At 38.9% G+C, this 22386-nt stretch overlaps 1 protein-coding gene across 1 annotated transcript; it reads left to right on the top strand.

The window, feature by feature from the left end:
* The first annotated feature begins 1385 nt into the window (after nucleotides 1-1385).
* Nucleotides 1386-16468, top strand: LOC117323198 (mediator of RNA polymerase II transcription subunit 6-like). The gene is made up of 8 exons (XM_033878255.1): nucleotides 1386-1511; nucleotides 3259-3427; nucleotides 3739-3830; nucleotides 4345-4427; nucleotides 5408-5447; nucleotides 6427-6495; nucleotides 8566-8709; nucleotides 15273-16468. Exons 1-8 carry the CDS (start codon nucleotides 1502-1504, stop codon nucleotides 15392-15394), a joined length of 729 nt encoding a protein of 242 aa, XP_033734146.1. The 5' UTR covers nucleotides 1386-1501; the 3' UTR covers nucleotides 15395-16468.
* Nucleotides 16469-22386: the final 5918 nt, after the last annotated feature.

Here is a 22386-nt window from a genome sequence, read left to right as displayed (position 1 = left end):
TTCGTAGTTGAAGAGTTACTAAAAAGAGAAGTATTTATAAAACGTTCAAGGATTTTCCTTCTTCATTTCAGAAGTCCATTAGCAGCAGTTTCTTCGTATTAATGACCTTCACCTATTTTCAAGATCACAAGGGTCAGATATAAATGTCCCTGGCTATGCATTGGGATCTCTGACAAAGAATAGTTATGATCGATTGAAAATAAGAAATATGTTAAAGACACTATGATCAGGGACGTATAATAAGATATATGTCCCTGCTATGATCAGAGACATATATACAGAGAGATTGGCAGCTCTCTATTTGCCCTTGTGTTTACATAGTGGCCCCTGACCTTCCCACAATCCTTTGCGGTCGCTCGGTTTAGTCTTCACTAGACGCCATATTGGAGAAAACTTGAAAACCAGACACATAATTATCGATAATTTCTATTTGAAATCATCACCAAGATCCAATTATGTGCTTTAATTTTATTAATATCAAAGTGCAGAAGTGTCATCAATATGAAATATATCACAATTTGATGTCCAAGTGTTTGTATTTTGAGTATGAAAGTCAAGCACAACGCAGGAAAGATCGGCGGGAATCTCCAATTTTCGAAAAGTCCCTATGGGGTTTTCGAGAATACGGATAAATGACAACAATGTGCATGATAATCAAGACCACATTCCATAAGTATGATAGTTTTTGGTTAATGTGGTAACTTTTGTAGTGGCCTAAATAAAACGATGTGCTTTTTGTGTGCGTTTAAAATTGACGATGTTTTGGTCTGACGTAATGGCGGCTTAATTACAAACTTGGACATGTCGAATAGGACCCAATGGATTTTCGAAAATACGGATAAATGACAACAATATGCATGATCAATAAGACTATATCCCATAAGTTTGATAGTTTTTGGTTAATGTGGTAACTTTTGTAGTGGCCAAAATAAAACGATGTGCTTTCTGTGTGTATTTAAAATGACGATGTTTTGGTTTTTGGTAATGGCGGATTAACCAGAACATGTCGAATAAGTTCCAATACTACGATACACACATGCGCATAGCCCGATTTACCTGCGCTCGCGTGTGTTTGATAGGAGACAGGACGCTCTCGATAAGGGATATGCTTGAGTGGTCACGAATAAAGGGAGCCACTATGTGTACGGGGAAATAGCGATGTTACTAATCTCTCTGTATATATGTCTCTGCTATGATGTACTTTATGTTTTACCACCCTGTAATGCATACCGATATTATATCGTGTTCTTCTTCAATGTGGATGTGTCATTTTCACTCTATGAAAGATGAAAATGTTATGTATATTGCAAACACACAAATCGTATGAAGTATAAATATGCTCCGAAACGAAACCCAACATGATATCAAGATAATCTTTTTCGTCAGAATTTCTAATCGAACCTGCCTCACATTTGGTCACGTGACAAACAAAATGGCGTCGTCCATACAAAGATAATAGAAACGACTAGTGGTCTGCGGCATTCTCCTCATTTACACAATAATGGACAAAGGTAATAATTGAAATAAGTATATAATTGAAAATATATGTAGTACATTGGTAAATATTTAAGTTAAACGAAGATAAATATTGTCTACTCAAGTATATGGAGACTATAAGCACAGCTACCAGTTGCAGCTTAGCTACTGTAGGCTTGCTACAATGTAGTTGAAGTACTGTACTGTTGTATCGGAAGAGCATTTGACACTTTTATCTACTTTTCCGGAAAATAGGACAAAAGTGTGAAACTCATTTCCGTTATAACAGTAGCTAATCAAAGGTGTTGGTAACAAATGATATAATATATCATTGTGATAAAATTAGGCAGCGTTTGACCCTCGAGCCTAACGTCCGGACTTCTGGTACAATGGTTAGAACGCCGGCCTACCAAGCAGGAGGTCCCAGGTTTGATTCTCCGTCCGGCCACAACAATGGCGTCATCGACAAACGGATTTTCCCGCTCCATCTGGTGATGACTGTTCTTGTCCTATATGAATGGATCACCGTCAGAAATGATGTGTGGTAGCTACCGTAAGTCAAACCGGGTATGATCTCAGAGAGATCGAAAAGGACATCAAAATTAAGATGGGGAGAAATGTGGTAAAATTAGGCAGCTTTAGACCCTCGAGCCTACCGTCCGGATTTTTGGCACAATGGTTAGAATGCTCGCCTACCAAGTGGGAGATCCTGCATGGGTTCGATTCCCGGTCATGTCACAACATCATTATATGAAATGGATCACACCTAGAAATGAAGGCCTGAAAATGAGAGACTCTGACTGTGAGCAACTCAGTTGTAACAACACGGCCCAGCGCCACATCCATGCGTGCCGTAAGCCATGTTTGCTTAAGGGTTATTATCCTAATCAGAATACAAACTTGATTATAATCACTTTGAAATATAGTGTCTTTATGTACCTCATATTACCTTATATAAATAAATTTGTATTAATTTGAACTTACATCGACAAATAACAATACCAGACAAAGCTCGTGAACCTTATTTAATGCGTAATATTTATTACTCATACATGTAGATTATTGAATCATATGAAAAGTAAATCTACATAGACTAGAGTATAGTTATACACATAAAATATATTTTTCCCTGGGCAGATTCAACCAGACACCCCTACATATATATATAAATGTGCGATCCATTTGTAACGAACTAGAAATGACAGGTAAAATGGAAATTCTTACATTATTTGTTCTATTTAGAGCCTTTGATTTTACCATGATACATTGCCGGATTTTAAGTCAGAGAACATACTTAGTGCATGTACCTGTACATTTTATGTGTAGCAGGAGAAAATGAAAATGTAGCAGCCAGACCTGGGTTCGAACGGGACCTCTGAACACAGACAGATGCTCTACCAATTGAGCTACTTGGTTGCTGATGATCGATCCAGTCAAGTCTTGCTAAATTCCTCTTTTTTTCATGTCTTCTCCTGCAAAGACAACAAGTACCGTTATCCCCTGGTTAAGTATACTCCCAATATTCAACAAGGGTTTGCAAGCTGTAGCTGGCCAATTTTGTAACAAGAGAAATTGTAGCAGCCACATCAGGGTTCGAACCCAGGACCTCTGATCACTAGATGGATGCTCTGTCAATTGAGCTACCTTGTCGTCAATGATCGACCCATTCCAGTCTCGCTACATATGTACAATGTATATCAAGAACTGACCAGAAATTTCTATGATTGCAAAGATTTGGAAAATCTTACATTACTAATGCTCAGTTTAATTTTAATTTTACAGATTTGAATGCCGGTGCTCTTGGCATTAGCTGGCATGACAGCACATTCATCCCACTGCTGAACACCTCTAATGTGATGGACTACTTCAGCGAGAGGAGCAACCCTTTTTACGACCACACCTGCAACAATGAAATCATCAAAATGCAGAGATTAAGCCTTGATCAATTAAAGTAAGTTTTTCTCAAGATCAGATACAATCATATTCTTGTACATGTATACTGATTCTAATTGAGTATTGCTAAAGAATATCTAACGAATTCCATGTGTTTATCAGTCAGCTGTTTGTGTTTTCTATATCACAAAACTTTTAGTCGCATGAAGTGTAAAAATGTGTAGGATGATCAGAAATTTTCTTGCCTTCTACAACTGAAATCGGACTGTGTATCCTGGCCAGTTATAGCCAAAGTCTGTAGCCTGTTCCCTGTCTATTCTATAATTACCTTCACAGATGTTCTTGTAATTATTATGATTCTTATTTCAGTAACATGGTTGGCGTGGAATATATATTATTGCATACACAAGAACCAATTTTGTACGTCGTTAGAAAACAGGAAAGAAATGGTCCAAATCATGGTTTGTATAAACTTATAGAAGTACTTACTGTTGGGGATTGTGCATAATTTGGGTCAAAATAACATTTGGTTGTATGTTGATCCATGTACATTCAAATACAGTATCTATATTTTTTTATAAATAAATGTATATGTTACCATGATCCCACTCCTGATTTGAAGCACTATATTCAACATACCTGGTAAGCACACCCTGACGTTAATCTTGTAAAGTGGAAGAGTGCACTTAATGAAAGCTGTAAAGAATTACTAACCTCACTTATCTACCAATATCATCTTTTGTGTTTTAACCTGAGAATATTATTAGCTATGTTCAAGAATAGCAAATAGAATGTCATTTCTAAAAAAAAAAAAAACTCTGTGTTTTAATCCTGATATTGTATTGAAACTTTCTCCATTAAATAGGTTTATTAAGTAAACAGGAGTTTTTATCAAATTGCATGTACAATGTATTAGGTTTGAAATAATGGAACACACATTTGAGGTAAAATCCACATACACTTATCATATTACAGTGGTGCCATTGGCGGACTACTACATCATCGCTGGAGTGGTGTACCAAGCTCCGGACCTCGCCTCAGTCATCAACTCCAGACTGGTCAGTTACCATGGTCACTATCTATAGGCCATTACAGATTAAGGTGTAATTATGGTGTATACATGTATACAAAAAGGTACACAACTCCAGACTGGTCAGTTACCATGGTCACTATCTATAGGCCATTACAGATTAAGGTGTAATTATGGTGTATACATGTATACAAAAAGGTACACAACTCCAGACTGGTCAGTTACCATGGTCACTATCTATAGGCCATTACAGATTAAGGTGTAATTATGGTGTATACATGTATACAAAAAGGTACACAACTCCAGACTGGTCAGTTACCATGGTCACTATCTATAGGCCATTACAGATTAAGGTGTAATTATGGTGTATACATGTATACAAAAAGGTACACAACTCCAGACTGGTCAGTTACCATGGTCACTATCTATAGGCCATTACAGATTAAGGTGTAATTATGGTGTATACATGTATACAAAAAGGTACACAACTCCAGACTGGTCAGTTACCATGGTCACTATCTATAGGCCATTACAGATTAAGGTGTAATTATGGTGTATACATGTATACAAAAAGGTACACAACTCCAGACTGGTCAGTTACCATGGTCACTATCTATAGGCCATTACAGATTAAGGTGTAATTATGGTATATACATGTATACAAAAAGGTACACAACTCCAGACTGGTCAGTTACCATGGTCACTATCTATAGGCCATTACAGATTAAGGTGTAATTATGGTGTATACATGTATACAAAAAGGTACAATCTAATAGTACCGGGGGTATTTAAAGAAAATACTTACAAACATCTGTGTTTTCATGGTATATTGTCAACAACGAGGGCTGAGAGGTTAAAGGGTAAATGTCTGTCTTGTCTTTCTGTTGACAGAATTTTGTCTGCCATATTGTTTTCTCGACCAATTTTTCACAGCGCTTGGTGGGTACTTTTCTCTTTTCAGTCTAATCAAATAAGTCCTAATTAACAGTATTCACTTTTCTTTTTCAGTTAAATACCTTGTCTAACTTGAAATCAGCATTTGATGAAGGTAAGATAATACACACTTTAATTTGGTTCAGTATTGCAAATTTTGGGAAATTTTCTTAATGCATGCCAGATGAAATTTATGATCACTTACAGAGGTCATATTAATGTTAAACTTTAATTTGAAAAAGTTTACACGTAGCCAGGTAATCAAAGGTCCATTTTTATGGAAAAATGAATAAAGGTAAATATGAAATGTCTTGAAGTTCGCGTCTGAATTGATGATGTGATTTTTTTCAATCATTTGAAATTGAGATACTCAGGTAGTCAAAATCAAATTTGATACAAATGTAATTGAAAATGTGGAATATTTTACTACCCCAAAATCCAGTAAATCTCTGTTCATGAAATCATTCTCATGCTAAATATAATATCCTGTTCTCAAATCAAAGTGACCTGTAAGATATTATCATTTGCATTTTCCTACTTTGAGGAATTGTCTATGGTTCAGGATTTTTTTTTCTTGCTTTGGACTAAAGGAAAAACCGCTTATACCATTAATGGATGGTAAACTAGGCCTAGTTTAACCCCTGACGTTTAACATTTTTCACAACGAATAGGAGATCTAAGCAGAATTCCATTTTCATTGTTTATAATTTTACTTTTCTACTGTGCAGTACTGTGTCAACAAGTTACATTTATTTTACAAGGATATTTCATAATTAACCATCATGGTTCTAGGAACATATCATATAGCTAGTTTTTTTCACGGGGGTGATATTTCCACTATTTCTGTCATCATTGACAGTGTGGGCAATATTTGCGAAAATAAGATATCCTGTTATCACCAGATCACAAACTTTGAAATTGTTAAAATTTGATTCTTTTGTTTTTAATGAAAATTTTGAATATATTTACCCACAAAAATAAATGGCTATACAGTATGGACATGATCTTTGGAATAAGAATAACTAGTGCTTGATCAAATTCCTTTGTGTTGGAATCAAATGTTAAAAATGACCACAAATAATTTTTATCTACAGCCCAGTCCTTCTCAAAGTATCACCCCAGTAAAGGTTATTGGTGGGAGTTCAAGGATCAGGAGAGTTCAGGTAAGTCTGTACTGTACAGGTATTTATCAGGAGAGTTCAGGTAAGTCTGTACTGTACAAGTATTTATCAGGAGAGTTCAGGTAAGTCTGTACTGTACAAGTATTTATCAGGAGAGTTCAGGTAAGTCTGTACTGTACACGTATTTATCTGGAGAGTTCAGGTAAGTCTGTACTGTACAAGTATTTATCTGGAGAGTTCAGGTAAGTCTGTACTGTACACGTATTTATCTGGAGAGTTCAGGTAAGTCTGTACTGTACACGTATTTATCTGGAGAGTTCAGGTAAGTCTGTACTGTACACGTATTTATCTGGAGAGTTCAGGTAAGTCTGTACTGTACAAGTATTTATCTGGAGAGTTCAGGTAAGTCTGTACTGTACAAGTATTTATCAGGAGATTTCAGGTAAGTCTGTACTGTACAAGTATTTATCAGGAGAGTTCAGGTAAGTCTGTACTGTACAAGTATTTATCTGGAGAGTTCAGGTAAGTCTGTACTGTACAAGTATTTATCAGGAGATTTCAGGTAAGTCTGTACTGTACAAGTATTTATCAGGAGAGTTCAGGTAAGTCTGTACTGTACAAGTATTTATCTGGAGAGTTCAGGTAAGTCTGTACTGTACAAGTATTTATCTGGAGAGTTCAGGTAAGTCTGTACTGTACAAGTATTTATCAGGAGAGTTCAGGTAAGTCTGTACTGTACAAGTATTTATCTGGAGAGTTCAGGTAAGTCTGTACTGTACAAGTATTTATCAGGTAAGTCTGTACTGTACAGGTAATTATCAGATAAGTCTGTACTGTACAAGTATTTATCAGGTAAGTCTATACTGTACACATATTTATCAGGTAAGTCTGTACTGTACAAGTATTTATCAGGAGAGTTCAGGTAAGTCTGTACTGTACAAGTTTTTATCAGGTAAGTCTGTACTGTACAAGTATTTATCAGATAAGTCTGTACTGTACAAGTATTTATCAGGTAAGTCTGTACTGTACAAGTATTTATCAGGAGAGTTCAGGTAAATCTGTACCATACAAGTATTTATCAGGTAAGTCTGTACTGTACAAGTATTTATCAGGTAAGTCTTTACTGTACAAGTATTTATCAGAAGAGTTCAGGTAAGTCTGTACTGTACAAGTATTTATCAGGAGACTTCAGGTAAGTCTATACTGTACACATATTTATCAGGTAAGTCTGTACTGTACACATATTTATCAGGAGAGTTCAGGTAAGTCTGTACTGTACAAGTATTTATCAGGTAAGTCTGTACTGTACAAGTATTTATCAGGTAAGTCTGTACTGTACAAGTATTTATCAGGTAAGTCTGTACCGTACAAGTATTTATCAGGTAAGTCTGTACTGTACAAGTATTTATCAGATAAGTCTGTACTGTACAAGTATTTATCAGGTAAGTCTGTACTGTACAAGTATTTATCAGAAGAGTTCAGGTAAGTCTGTACTGTACAAGTATTTATCAGGAGACTTCAGGTAAGTCTATACTGTACACATATTTATCAGGTAAGTCTGTACTGTACACATATTTATCAGGAGAGTTCAGGTAAGTCTGTACTGTACAAGTATTTATCAGGTAAGTCTGTACTGTACAAGTATTTATCAGAAGAGATTACAATTTCTGAATATTGTTTTCTGCAGCAAGCACTGTGGTTGCACTAAAACTATTTAAATTCATTCATAGGCAAAAATTAGTATTAGTATGCGCCTAAATATATACATTTTATAATATCTCCTACTTTGTGTTGGCCCCTCGGGCTTCATTACAGGATAAATACAGTTTGTACAATGTAGTAATGGTATATTGTCACATTTGTATACAGCATCTAGTGATATACACTAACCTACTGTATACACTTACAGTCTGTATATGGAGGTATACATGGACTTCCAGACTAGAACATATACATGAGGAGTTCCTGAAATTCTATCTGTAGTATCCTTAGATTGGTACATGGAGGTCAGTTTTGTTGAATTAAAAATCTAACTTGAGATTTTTAAAAGCTGAATATATTTTTTGTGGTCATCTCCCTTGCATCATAGATATCTAAATTTTTATATCACAGATAAAAAAGATTCAAAGGAAAAGAAGAAGAAAGAAGAGCCAAGCTCCATGTTCCAGCGACAGAGAGTGGACTTGTTACTTGGAGAGTTGTCTAAAAAATTCCCTCCTAAGTTCATACCCCCCACGCAGCCCACAGAGGTCAAAGGTGAGATATTTCCATCATTGTACAAAATCATTCATACCCCAAACCTAGCCCACAGAGGTCAAAGGTGAGGTTCCCATCATTACAGAGTCATCTATATCCCCAACCCAGTCCACAGAGGTCAAAGGTGAGATCTCCAGATTATCGCCACCGACTAGAGATGAGAGGGGATGACTACCACGGTAATGGATTTTACTTGCTAGTGTGTTGCTACACATGTATACAACTGCTTAGAATGGACCAATTTTATTTGGAAGGTCAGAAGCTGTAGTCTGTAGATTATTGATATGCCTACAGGACTTAATTCTTAATTCTATGTTCAAAAAGATTTTTTGTAATTTTATTCCACGAAGTGGAAATACTAGTACTTAGAAAATATATGAGCATTCTGTTACACGAGCATTCTGTTACACTCAACTAGATGTGGCACACACTTATTGTAACCTGCAAGGGAGATAACTCTACCTGTCTTGTGCTATATCTAGTTTCATAGTTTAAAAAAAACTTTCTAGAAAGGACATTTTACTTATAGCAGTATATGTGGTTACCTGTAGTTAGAGGTATTTATGTGGTTACCTGTAGTTAGAAGTATTTATGTGGTTACCTGTAGTTAGAGGTATTTATGTGGTTACCTGTAGTTAGAAGTATTTATGTGGTTACCTGTAGTTAGAGGTATTTATGTGGTTAACTGTAGTTAGAGGTATTTACATTTGTATATGGTTAACTGTAGTTAGAGGTATTTATATGGTTACTTGTAGTTAGATGTATTTATGTGGTTACCTGTATTTATGTGGTTACCTGTAGTTAGAAGTATTTATGTGGTTACCTGTAGTTAGAGGTATCTATGTGGTTACCTGTAGTTAGAAGTATCTATGTGGTTACCTGTAGTTAGATGTATCTATGTGGTTACCTGTAGTTAGAGGTATTTATGTGGTTACCTGTAGTTAGAGGTATCTATGTGGTTACCTGTAGTTAGATGTATCTATGTGGTTACCTGTAGTTAGAGGTATTTATGTGGTTACCTATAGTTAGAAGTATTTATGTGGTTACCTGTAGTTAGAAGTATCTATGTGGTTACCTGTAGTTAGAGGTATTTATGTGACTTAGAGGAACTAATGTAAACTTATACATGTACAAAGTGTATAATATAATATTATGATATGTAAAATTGTTTGATATGATGTGTGCAGAATCACTTGTGTTTTGGACATACAAAGTAGACAAGTTCTCACCAAGCCACTATTGGGGGATACCCCCAGCTGTGGAGATAGGTGTCACTAGGCAACTACCGGGGGATACCCCCAGCTGTGGAGATAGGTGTCACTAGGCCTCTACCGGGGATACCCCCAGCTGTGGAGATAGGTGTCACTAGGCCAGGGGATACCCCCAGCTGTGGAGATAGGTGTCACTAGGCCACTACCGGGGAATACCCCCAGCTGTGGAGATAGGTGTCACTAGGCCAGGGGATACCCCCAGCTGTGGAGATAGGTGTCACTAGGCCACTACCGGGGAATACCCCCAGCTGTGGAGATAGGTGTCACTAGGCCAGGGGATACCCCCAGCTGTGGAGACAGGTGTCATTAGGCAACTACCGGGGGATACCCCCAGCTGTGGAGATAGGTGTCACTAGGCAACTACCGGGGGATACCCCCAGCTGTGGAGATAGGTGTCACTAGGCCACTACCAGGGGATACCCCAGCTGTGGAGATAGGTGTCACTAGGCAACTACCGAGGGATACCCCCAGCTGTGGAGATAGGTGTCACTAGGCCAGGGGATACACCCAGCTGTGGAGATAGGTGTCACTAGGCCAGGAGATACCCCCAACTGTAGAGATAGGTATCACTAGGCCACTAACGGGGGATACCCCCAGCTGTAGAGATAGGTGTCACTAGGCCACTACTGGGGGATACCCCAGCTGTGGAGATAGGTGTCACTAGGCCAGGGGATACCCCCAACTGTAGAGATAGGTATCACTAGGCCACTAACGGGGGATACCCCCGCTGTGGAGATAGGTGTCACTAGGCCACTACCAGAGGATGCCCCCAGCTGTGGAGATAGGTGTCACTAGGCCAGGGGATACCCCCAGCTGTGGAGATAAGTGTCACTAGGCCAGGGGATACCCCCAGCTGTGGAGATAGGTGTCACTAGGCCAGGAGATACCCCCAGCTGTAGGGATAGGTATCACTAGGCCACTACCGGGGGATACCCCTAGCTGTAGAGATAGGTGTCACTAGGCCAGGGGATACCCCCAGCTGTGGAGATAGGTGTCACTAGGCCAGGGGATACCCCCAGCTGTGGAGATAGGTGTCACTAGACCTCTACCGGGGGATACCCCCAGCTGTGGAGATAGGTGTCACTAGGCCAGGGGATACCCCCAGCTGTGGAGATAGGTGTCACTAGGCCACTACCGGGGGATACCCCCAGCTGTAGAGATAGGTGTCACTAGGCCACTACTGGGGGATACCCCCAGCTGTGGAGATAGGTGTCACTAGGCCACTACCGGGGGATACCCCAGCTGTGGAGATAGGTGTCACTAGGCCACTACCGGGGGATACCCCCAGCTGTGGAGATAGGTGTCACTAGGCCACTACCGGGGGATACCCCAGCTGTGGAGATAGGTGTCACTAGGCCAGGGGATACCCCCAGCTGTGGAGATAGGTGTCACTAGGCCAGGGGATACCCCCAGCTGTGGAGATAGGTGTCACTAGGCCACTACCGGGGGATACCCCAGCTGTGGAGATAGGTGTCACTAGGCCACTACCGGGGGATACCCCCAGCTGTGGAGATAGGTGTCACTAGGCCAGGGGATACCCCCAGCTATGGAGATAGGTGTCACTAGGCCAGGGGATACCCCCAGCTGTGGAGATAGGTGTCACTAGGCCAGGGGATACCCCCAGCTATGGAGATAGGTGTCACTAGGCCAGGGGATACCCCCAGCTATGGAGATAGGTGTCACTAGGCCAGGGGATACCCCCAGCTGTAGAGATAGGTGTCACTAGGCCAGGGGATACCCCAGCTGTGGAGATAGGTGTCACTAGGCCACTACCGGGGGATACCCCCAGCTGTGGAGATAGGTGTCACTAGGCCTGTACCGGGGGATACCCCAGCTGTAGAGATAGGTGTCACTAGGCCACTACCAGAGGATGCCCCCAGCTGTAGAGATAGGTGTCACTAGGCCACTACCGGGGATACCCCCAGCTGTGGAGATAGGTGTCACTAGGCCACTACCGGGGGATACCCCCAGCTGTAGAGATAGGTGTCACTAGGCCTGTACCGGGGGATACCCCCAGCTGTGGAGATAGGTGTCACTAGGCAACTAACGGGGGATACCCCCAGCTGTGGAGATAGGTGTCACTAGGCCTGTACCAGGGGATACCCCCAGCTGTGGAGATAGGTGTCACTAGGCCACTACCAGAGGATTCCCCCAGCTGTAGAGATAGGTGTCACTAGGCCACTACCAGAGGATACCCCCAGCTGTAGAGATAGGTGTCACTAGGCCTGTACCAGGGGATACCCCCAGCTGTAGAGATAGGTGTCACTAGGCCACTACCGGGGGATACCCCCAGCTGTGGAGATAGGTGTCACTAGGCCACTACCGGGGGATACCCCCAGCTGTAGAGATAGGTGTCACTAGGCCACTACCAGAGGATACCCCCAGCTGTAGAGATAGGTGTCACTAGGCCCATACCAGGGGATACCCCCAGCTGTGGAGATAGGTGTCACTAGGCCACTACCGGGGGATACCCCCTGCTGTGGAGATAGGTGTCACTAGGCCTGTACCGGGGGATACCCCCAGCTGTGGAGATAGGTGTCACTAGGCCTGTACCGGGGGATACCCCCAGCTGTGGAGATAGGTGTCACTAGTCCAGGGGATACCCCCAGCTGTGGAGATAGGTGTCACTAGTCCAGGGGATACCCCCAGCTGTGGAGATAGGTGTCACTAGGTCAGGGGATACCCCCAGCTGTAGAGATAGGTGTCACTAGGACTGTACCGGGGGATACCCCCAGCTGTAGAGATAGATGTCACTAGGCCAGGGGATACCCCCAGCTGTGGAGATAGATGATATGAAAGCATGTCCATGCATCTTATTTCATTTTACATTGTCAGACAAATGGTCCCTTTACTGTTTGTTCATGCTAAAATGATAAAACACAAGTCTATATAAAGACACACTGTAATAAATGTATGGACGAATTTAAATGGCTTTGTCCATGAACCACATCCTACTTCAACATCAGATTACAGATCATTACTGATACATTTTTATATACTAATCTGTATGTAACATTATTTTTTGTCTAGAGATCTCTTCCCTCAGTTTTCAATCACCTTGGAACTTTGTATTGATAACTGTGATGTGGAGTTGTATTTTCCAGACAGCATTTTAATTTGATGATTTTCAAAGAGTAACTGCCCTTTTTCAGTTTTATATATCCTGGAGATTCCCTTTCTTTATTTTTAAATAATCTCTTTGAATCCTTGTGGACCTTATGGTAATTATGATATTGTATTGTCCTTATGGTAATTATGATGTTGTATGATATTGTATTGTCCTTATGGTAATTATGATATTGTATGATATTGTATTGTCCTTATGGTAATTATGATATTGTATGATATTGTATTGTCCTTATGGTAATTATGATATTGTATGATATTGTATTGTCCTTATGGTAATTATGATGTTGTATGATATTGTATTGTTCTTATGGTAATTATGATATTGTATTGACCTATGGTAATTATGATATTGTATGATATTGTATTGTCCTTATGGTAATTATGATATTGTATGATATTGTATTGACCTATGGTAATTATGATATTGTATGATATTGTATTGTCCTTATGGTAATTATGATATTGTATGATATTGTATTGTCCTTATGGTAATTATGATGTTGTATGATATTGTATTGTCCTAATTATAGAAGTGGCTATTCTAGTTTTCAGCATCTTAACCTCATTTCGAGATCTCCCTCATTTTCAGACCAGTCTCTTTAAAGTTTGACTCCCATTTTGATCATGACATTTGATTTGATGATTTTTTTTTTCAGCATTTGAACTTTGTGTAATAGATCTCCTCAATCAGTTTTAAAAAATCTCTTTTGAACATGATATGCTTTATATTCTAGGCATTAAGTTGTGCTTTCTTGAGTGTGGTATTTTGATTTGACATTTTTTTTTACAGAGTTATTGACCTTTTTTCAGCATTTTAAACTTGGTCGGGGATCTAGATCAGCAGGCTCATTTTTCATCTGATCTTTATGAAACTTCATAACATTTATCATGACATGCTATTGGGCTTTGATACAAAAAAGTGTTTCATCATTACACTACACAGTGTAATGAGAGATCTGATTTTAATTAGATTATTTATTTTGGCACAAATTTAACAGGATGTATATTTTGCATTACCGGTTAAACTCTGCTATTTAAAACTTAAACCTACGTTTGTCAAACTGAATTCCCTACAAATTTTCTACTAGTATGTTTATGTACTTCATGCCATTTATTTGACCTCGAAAATCATTGAAAATATACCCACCATCAATGTACTTATAATTCATATACATGTCTTTATTTGATAAATCACATGCACACTCACCACTTGACATGGACTTTAGAATAATAGTTATTGCTAATCCTTGTTATAAAAAATAATTTCCAAGTATGGGTCGCTATAGATAAGTGGGTTAGAATTTAGTACTAAGATGAGAACTCCTTACTTACTGCTCCTGCTTAGCGCTCAGCATATAAGGAGTGGGAAGACTGGTTCGCCCGTTGTCAGTATAATGTGACCGGGTGGGGTGTCCTGCCGGATGTCTTCGGCAGTACGCCTCAGTGAGGTAGCACTATAAATCGGCAAAAGTTCCGGCCTATCACAAGGAGACTTAACACGAACATACCGCAGCCTCCCAAAACACACATACGCACTCACCACACGCATGCATATCGCACGCACGGGAGGCCGTCCTTAAATGACCTTAGCGGTTAATAGGATGTTAAACAAAATAAACCAAACCAAACCAAACTCTTCACCAGATCACACCATTTACTGTGTTTGATAACCTGTACAATAGAAAATTATAAACAGATCATCTTCATAACGTGGTGGTCTGTATGGGGATTGATATGTCTGATGTAACGTCATGAACAACATGTATTGTGAAGTCTCATCAGTTTGTTTCTGTTTGTAAAATAGAGTTAACTTTAATCATTCTCACTGACTTGTAGTCGCTATATCAGATATATACCTTAGGTTTCATAAGGTGATACTTATAATCAGATAAACAGATACATTAAAACATCTTTCTTATCTGACACCTTTCATTAATGTCATATAACTTAGATAAATCTAATGTATGTATAAGTTGAACCTCTCTAATCTGGACCCTGTAGTTAATATCAAGTTTGTCAGATTAACCTCTCTTATCTGGACATGTAGTTAATATCAAATTTGTCAGATAAACCTCTCTAATCTGGACCCTGTAGACAATATCATGTTTGTCAGATAAACCTCTCTAATGCGGTACCTCAAGATGATTTTTTTTATATTTACAGAGGATACTCCCAAACCAGAGGCAGTGACAGTCAAACAGGAGATAAAACAAGAAAAAACAGAAGAAAAGCCATCTAATGTCATCAAACCTCCACCAGAGAAAAAACCAAAACTAATTAGATAATGACCAGGTGTTAACATATAGGTGTGAACATACAGGTGTGAACATACAGGTGTGAACATACGGATGTGAACAAACATACAGGTGTGAACATACAGGTGTGAACAAACATACAGGTGTGAACATACAGGTGTGAACAAACATACAGGTGTGAACATACAGGTGTGAACAAACATACAGGTGTGAACATGCAGGTGTGAACAAACATACAGGTGTGAACATACATACAGGTATGAACATACAGGTGTGAACATACAGGTGTGAATATACATACAGGTGTGAGCACACAGGCGTTGATAACTAAATATTCTGAACATGCAGGTGGGGAGAAATTCCAGTCCTTCGTATAAACTTTCATGATGATGTCTACATTGTGTGAAGTTTTTTTCCAAGTAATATTGAAATAAAAGCACTACATCTTTATAGAATATAGAAACGAATACCCCAAAAATGCAGGTAATTGGTGAGTGTCTTCATGCATACCTGGAAAAGTGTGTAATTTGATACAAATGTGTTTGTACATGCAGCAGGGCCACTGAGACAGACTGGCCTTGTGAGGCAGGTGTTGTATACTTCATGTTATCAGGATCTAGTCTGTCAGACAGAAACTGAAATCAACGACATTGTAACGGACATCCTGAAACTGACACCTGCCATGTTATGACTGAAATAAATCACTGTTTTGTCTGGTGTTGGAGAGGCTGGAAATATCTGGAGATAAGATCTGTGTATTTAAGACAATGAAAATTTCTCAAAATTATGGTGTTCAGCTTTTGCCATGACACTTTTAATTTTTTTTAATTTATTTGCTTTCATAATATTGAAAGCACTATTAATATCAATTCATGTTGTGTGTAGAGACAATATAATACACATTTCATACTTAAGTGTGAAGATATCTAATCATCTCAAATATATTTGGAAAGTGGACACAGTGTACTTTATGAAGCTGACAGGATTTCTGGGTGTGGTACCATTCAAGTTTAGTCATTTTCTTGGCAGCTGTCCAGAACTTTCAAATAAAAAATGTCATCAATCATGAGTATTATGATATTGAAATAAATGATACATTCTTGTTATAGTAGTTGTATAATTTTAACAAATCACCATTGTGCTATGATGTTCATTTCAGATAAAATGAGATCACATCAGTAGTAATCTGGGATATCAAGAAGTTTACTGAATAAATCATCAGTTTCGAACATTCCCAGCATGAAGTTCATCATGAATTCATACATAGCATGATATCTGTCTGTCAGTTTAGATGACTTCTTTTACAGAACTATAAAACTTAGAGTCATGATTTTATGTCAGTTAGCTGATGTTTTCTAACTGATCAATTTAATTCAATAAACCTGTTAACAGATTCCTAGATCGGAAGGATATCAGTTGTGTTAACAAACAGGACCAGCTTTACTTGATTCCACCTTGACCAGAAGTTAAATTTTAATTACTCAGTTATTGAGATTTAAACTTTGGTCAAGGTGGGTACAGATAAATTTGGGAGTGTCTGATTATGATGAGAGATAATTAGCAACATTTCCTCAAACGATGAATCATAACATTGTTAGAAGATTTATGCAAACAAAAGATGTCGCTCTGATTGAAATTGACCCATGACCTTTAGTGGCCTATATATTGACCTTTGGTTAATCTTCACAGTATTCAAAAGATTCTTTAAACAGATAGTTACACCAAGCCCTAATAGTTACACCAAGCCCTACACTGGATTAGATTTTTGAGGTCATCGATCAAGGTTAAAGCTCAATGGTCACACTTCTGAAAATTATTGTAAGCTATTATAATTACAAGGGTTGATTGATAAGTTGTGAGCCTCATAATGAAGGATTTGAATTTTGGTTAAGAGCCTCATTTCCACTTTTATAAAACTCCTTTTCTTAGCTGTTCAGAAAGCCATCCACTGCATGTTAGGGTAAGAGTAAGGGTGCCTGAAATAGCTGTTTTCAGTTTTGGAAATAGATGAATGAAAATAAGGCGGTTGTGAATGGCAGCCATGGCAATGGCCGACTCTTTCACCCTCACCGATTTTGTCCATTTTGCAAAAGCCGTTTGTCTTGTTTACTTTAGAATGCTACCTCGTCGATATAAACTAACCAAATGAGACCAGTCCTTGGGTACACGGTCCTATTTTGTCGGAGAATAGTAGGACTAAATCACAGGGGCTTGGCACGATTTTCCAAATGATAGTCCATATATATACATGTATGTATATAGTATATACATATATATATGGACTATCATTTGGAAAATCGTGCCAAGCCCCTGTGGACTAAATGGAACATCCTTGAGTCCAGTTCCGCTCTAATGTACTACTAGCTAGTCTCAGGAACTGCCGAAGTTTTGGGGTGTCAAGTGGCAGCGGGGGCATTTATATCTTAAAAAAACATTTTCTAGTTAAAGTAACTTTAATCGAGCTTTACCCCCAAAACATTCCTCTTCTGAGAAGTGAGAATAGAAAATTCTTGATACATCAAACCACTTGTTTCAGTATGACTATAAACGGAGTAAGACCGAGAAGTCCTAAAATTCACTTTACTATTTAGCGGGTTATATGATGTCCATATAACAACTGTTCCAGACTGTTAGGACAGTTCTGAGAAACTAGGCTGAACACCTAACTAAAAGTGCAGTTTTCCGGCATGCCACATCCCCTGTTTTTGGAATTCCTAGGCCATAAACTTGGGATGATTTGTCTAGTAAACGTAACATAGTATTATGAGTTGTCTGCTTATGCGCTCTATTTACAATAGAGTTTGGTTGATATTGACAACGATCAATATCAACCAAATTGAAAATGATTGTTTTTGTTGTTTAATAATCACACAAAAAAAGCAGTGAACTCCCCTGCGTCCTCGGTACTTCAGGGGTTACGGTCGCAAGCTTTCTTCCAGGCCGGGTATATCGTAATACGTGGAGTTTCGAGGACGCGCGGTCATTTGAAAATAACTCGGAGACGTTTTGCGGCAGACAAGACAAAAATCACTCAACTTGAATTATCTGAATACTTAAACAACAGTAACTTATGGGGAAGGTCTGGAATTCAGCGCCACGTGAAGATGTATGTGAAGTGAGGGATGACGTCGGGTCTGATAAGTTGTATTCGTTAGAAAGATGATAGTTATTCGGAGACGACAGTTTATTTCCAATTTAAAGAATTCCCATTCTTCCAAACTGATGCTTAGTTATACATGAATTGTTTTACTAATGATTATTCGACTAATATTTGGTATCTCTCTAGCCTGAGTTTCCTCTGGTCCTGACACCATGTCTGGTGTAGGTCAGGGTCGGAGGAAACTCAGGCTAGTATCTATCTCGACTTTGCTGGCCAACACTTGCGAAAGATACTTACACTTTGCTATCAGAAATCTAAAATTTTAAACCGCTACTGGAAAAGTTCCAGGGTTACGTTCTGATCTGGTGTAGACCACAGATACTCGTATCGTCTGTTAATACACAACATATACTCGCATCGTCTGTCAAAAACACCGCATCGTCTGTCAATATAACCACATGTACTCGCTTTGTCTATTGAGTGTATTGACAGACAAGACGAGTACTATAATATATTGAGTGTATTGACAGACAAGACGAGTACTATAATCTATTGTGTGTATTGACAGAAAAGACGAGTACTATAATATATTGTGTGTATTGACAGACGTGGCGAGTACTATAATATATTGTGTGTATTGACAGACAAGACGAGTACTATAATATATTGTGTGTATTGACAGACGTGGCAAGTACTATAATCTATTGTGTGTATTGACAGACAAGACAAGTACTATAATCTATTGTGTGTATTGACAGACGTGGCGAGTACTATAATCTATTGTGTGTATTGACAGACGTGGCGAGTACTATAATATATTGGGTGTATTGACAGACAAGACAAGTACTATAATCTATTGTGTGTATTGACAGACAAGACGAGTACTATAATATATTGGGTGTATTGACAGACGTGGCGAGTACTATAATCTATTGTGTGTATTGACAGACGTGGCGAGTACTATAATATATTGGGTGTATTGACAGACAAGACAAGTACTATAATCTATTGTGTGTATTGACAGACAAGACGAGTACTATAATATATTGTGTGTATTGACAGACAAGACGAGTACTATAATATATTGGGTGTATTGACAGACAAGACAAGTACTATAATATATTGGGTGTATTGACAGACAAGACGAGTATTATAATCTATTGTGTGTATTGACAGACAAGACGAGTACTATAATATATTGTGTGTATTGACAGACAAGACGAGTACTATAATATATTGGGTGTATTGACAGACAAGACAAGTACTATAATCTATTGTGTGTATTGACAGACGTGGTGTGAACTATAATATATTGTGTGTATTGACAGACGTGGCGAGTACTATAATCTATTGTGTGTATTGACAGACAAGACGAGTACTATAATATATTGTGTGTATTGACAGACGTGGCAAGTACTATAATATATTGAGTGTATTGACAGACAAGACGAGTACTATAATATATTGTGTGTATTGACAGACGTGGCAAGTACTATAATATATTGAGTGTATTGACAGACGTGGCGAGGACAATAATTTATTGTGTGTATTGACAGACGTGGCGAGTACTATAATATATTGTGTGTATTGACAGACAAGACGAGTACTATAATCTATTGTGTGTATTGACAGACAAGACGAGTACTATAATATATTGTGTGTATTGACAGACGTGGCGAGTACTATAATATATTGAGTGTATTGACAGACGTGGCAAGTACTATAATCTATTGTGTGTATTGCCAGACAAGACGAGTACTATAATCTATTGTGTGTATTGACAGACGTGGCGAGTACTATGATATATTGGGTGTATTGACAGACATGACGAGTACTATAATATATTGAGTGTATTGACAGACAAGACGAGTACTATAATCTATTGTGTGTATTGACAGACGTGGCGAGTACTATAATCTATTGTGTGTATTGACAGACGTGGCAAGTACTATAATCTATTGTGTGTATTGACAGACGTGGCGAGTACTATGATCTATTGTGTGTATTGACAGACAAGACGAGTACTATAATCTATTGTGTGTATTGACAGACAAGACGAGTACTATAATCTATTGTGTGTATTGACAGACAAGACGAGTACTATAATCTATTGTGTGTATTGACAGACAAGACGAGTACTATAATCTATTGTGTGTATTGACAGACGTGGCGAGTACTATAATATATTGTGTGTATTGACAGACAAGACGAGGACAATAATCTATTGTGTGTATTGACAGACAAGACAGTACTATAATCTATTGTGTGTATTGACAGACAAGACGAGGACAATAATCTATTGTGTGTATTGACAGACGTGGCGAGTACTATAATATATTGTGTGTATTGACAGACAAGACGAGGACAATAATATATTGTGTGTATTGACAGACGTGGCGAGTACTATAATATATTGAGTGTATTGACAGACAAGACGAGGACAATAATCTATTGTGTGTATTGACAGACAAGACAGTACTATAATATATTGTGTGTATTGACAGTCAAGACGAATGTATTTGGTGTAGACAAGTTAACTGCTCTAATCCTCGGATTTCGAAAAAGGATACAAAATCTAGTCCGTATTCGTAATAAACAACCACCAGAGGCAGGGATGGAGTGTTGATTTGGACCATAAAAATACTATTATGTTTAATTCTCATAATAAAATAGATCTAAAATACCAGTTACGTGACTAAAGCCTGTATGTTTACACATTAATCTTCTTAATTGTCCATGGAATGAACATCAACAGACTGTGAAGTTCCCATCAACCCGAATCAGGCCAGACGTGTACGGTATCGTTATTGTAGATAAACTTAGCAACAGACAAAAGATGAAGGACAAAGTCTTATCTCCACCAGTGTCTGTAGAGTTGAGTTTCTCAAGTGATAATGTTATTTGGGCGGTTTCTAGTTTCGTTTTTCGTGTACTTTACACGGTGTTTACCGTGGGGTCTGTCATGGCCCTTTGAAGAAATCACGCTGACAGCAACGTGCGAAGACAAAGCTGATGGTAGGGATTACCTATAGGTCGACATATATCTTCATCTCAGTGCTATTTTACAATACAATGCATTACAAAAGTACATTGATGAAGACTTAAACATTTTATTTATTGTGAAATATACTTTAGATTGAAGATACCCAGTCTGTTTGGACCTGAGAAACAGCTCCCTCCAGATCGTCCCTCACACCTCATCCAATAGGATGCCCTAATGCCCCCCTCCAATGAGATGACATAATGCCCCCCCTCCTCCAATAAGATGACAAAATGCCCCCTCCTCCAATAAAATGGCCTAATGACCCCTCCTCCAATAAGATGACCTAATGCCCCCTCCTCCAATAAGGTGACCTAATGCCCCCTCCTCCAATAAGATGACCCAATGCCCCCTCCTCCAATAAGATGACCTAATACCCCCTCCTCCAATAAGATGACCTAATACCCCCCTCCTCCAATAAGATGACCTAATGCCCCCTCCTCCAATAAGATGACCTAATACCCCCCTCCTCCAATAAGATGACAAAATGCCCCCTCCTCCAATAAGATGACCTAATGCCCCCTCCTCCAATAAGATGACCTAATGCCCCCTCCTCCAATAAGGTGACCTAATGCCCCCTCCTCCAATAAGATGACCTAATACCCCTCCTCCAATAAGATGACCTAATGCCCCCTCCTCCAATAAGATGACCTAATGCCCCCTCCTCCAATAAGATGACATAATGCCCCCTCTTCCAATAAGATGACCTAAAGCCCCCTCCTCCAATAAGGTGACCTAATGCCCCCTCCTCCAATAAGATGACCTAATGCCCCCTCCTCCAATAAGATGACATAATGCCCCCCTCCTCCAATGAAATGGCCTAATGCCCCCTCCTCCAATAAGATGACCTAATACCCCCTCCTCCAATAAGATGACCTAATG

The sequence above is a fragment of the Pecten maximus genome, chromosome 3 (genome assembly GCF_902652985.1).
Source record: "Pecten maximus chromosome 3, xPecMax1.1, whole genome shotgun sequence".
In the NCBI taxonomy this organism is placed as follows: Eukaryota; Metazoa; Mollusca; class Bivalvia; order Pectinida; family Pectinidae; genus Pecten; species Pecten maximus.
This window is presented reverse-complemented; position numbering and strand designations above follow the sequence as displayed.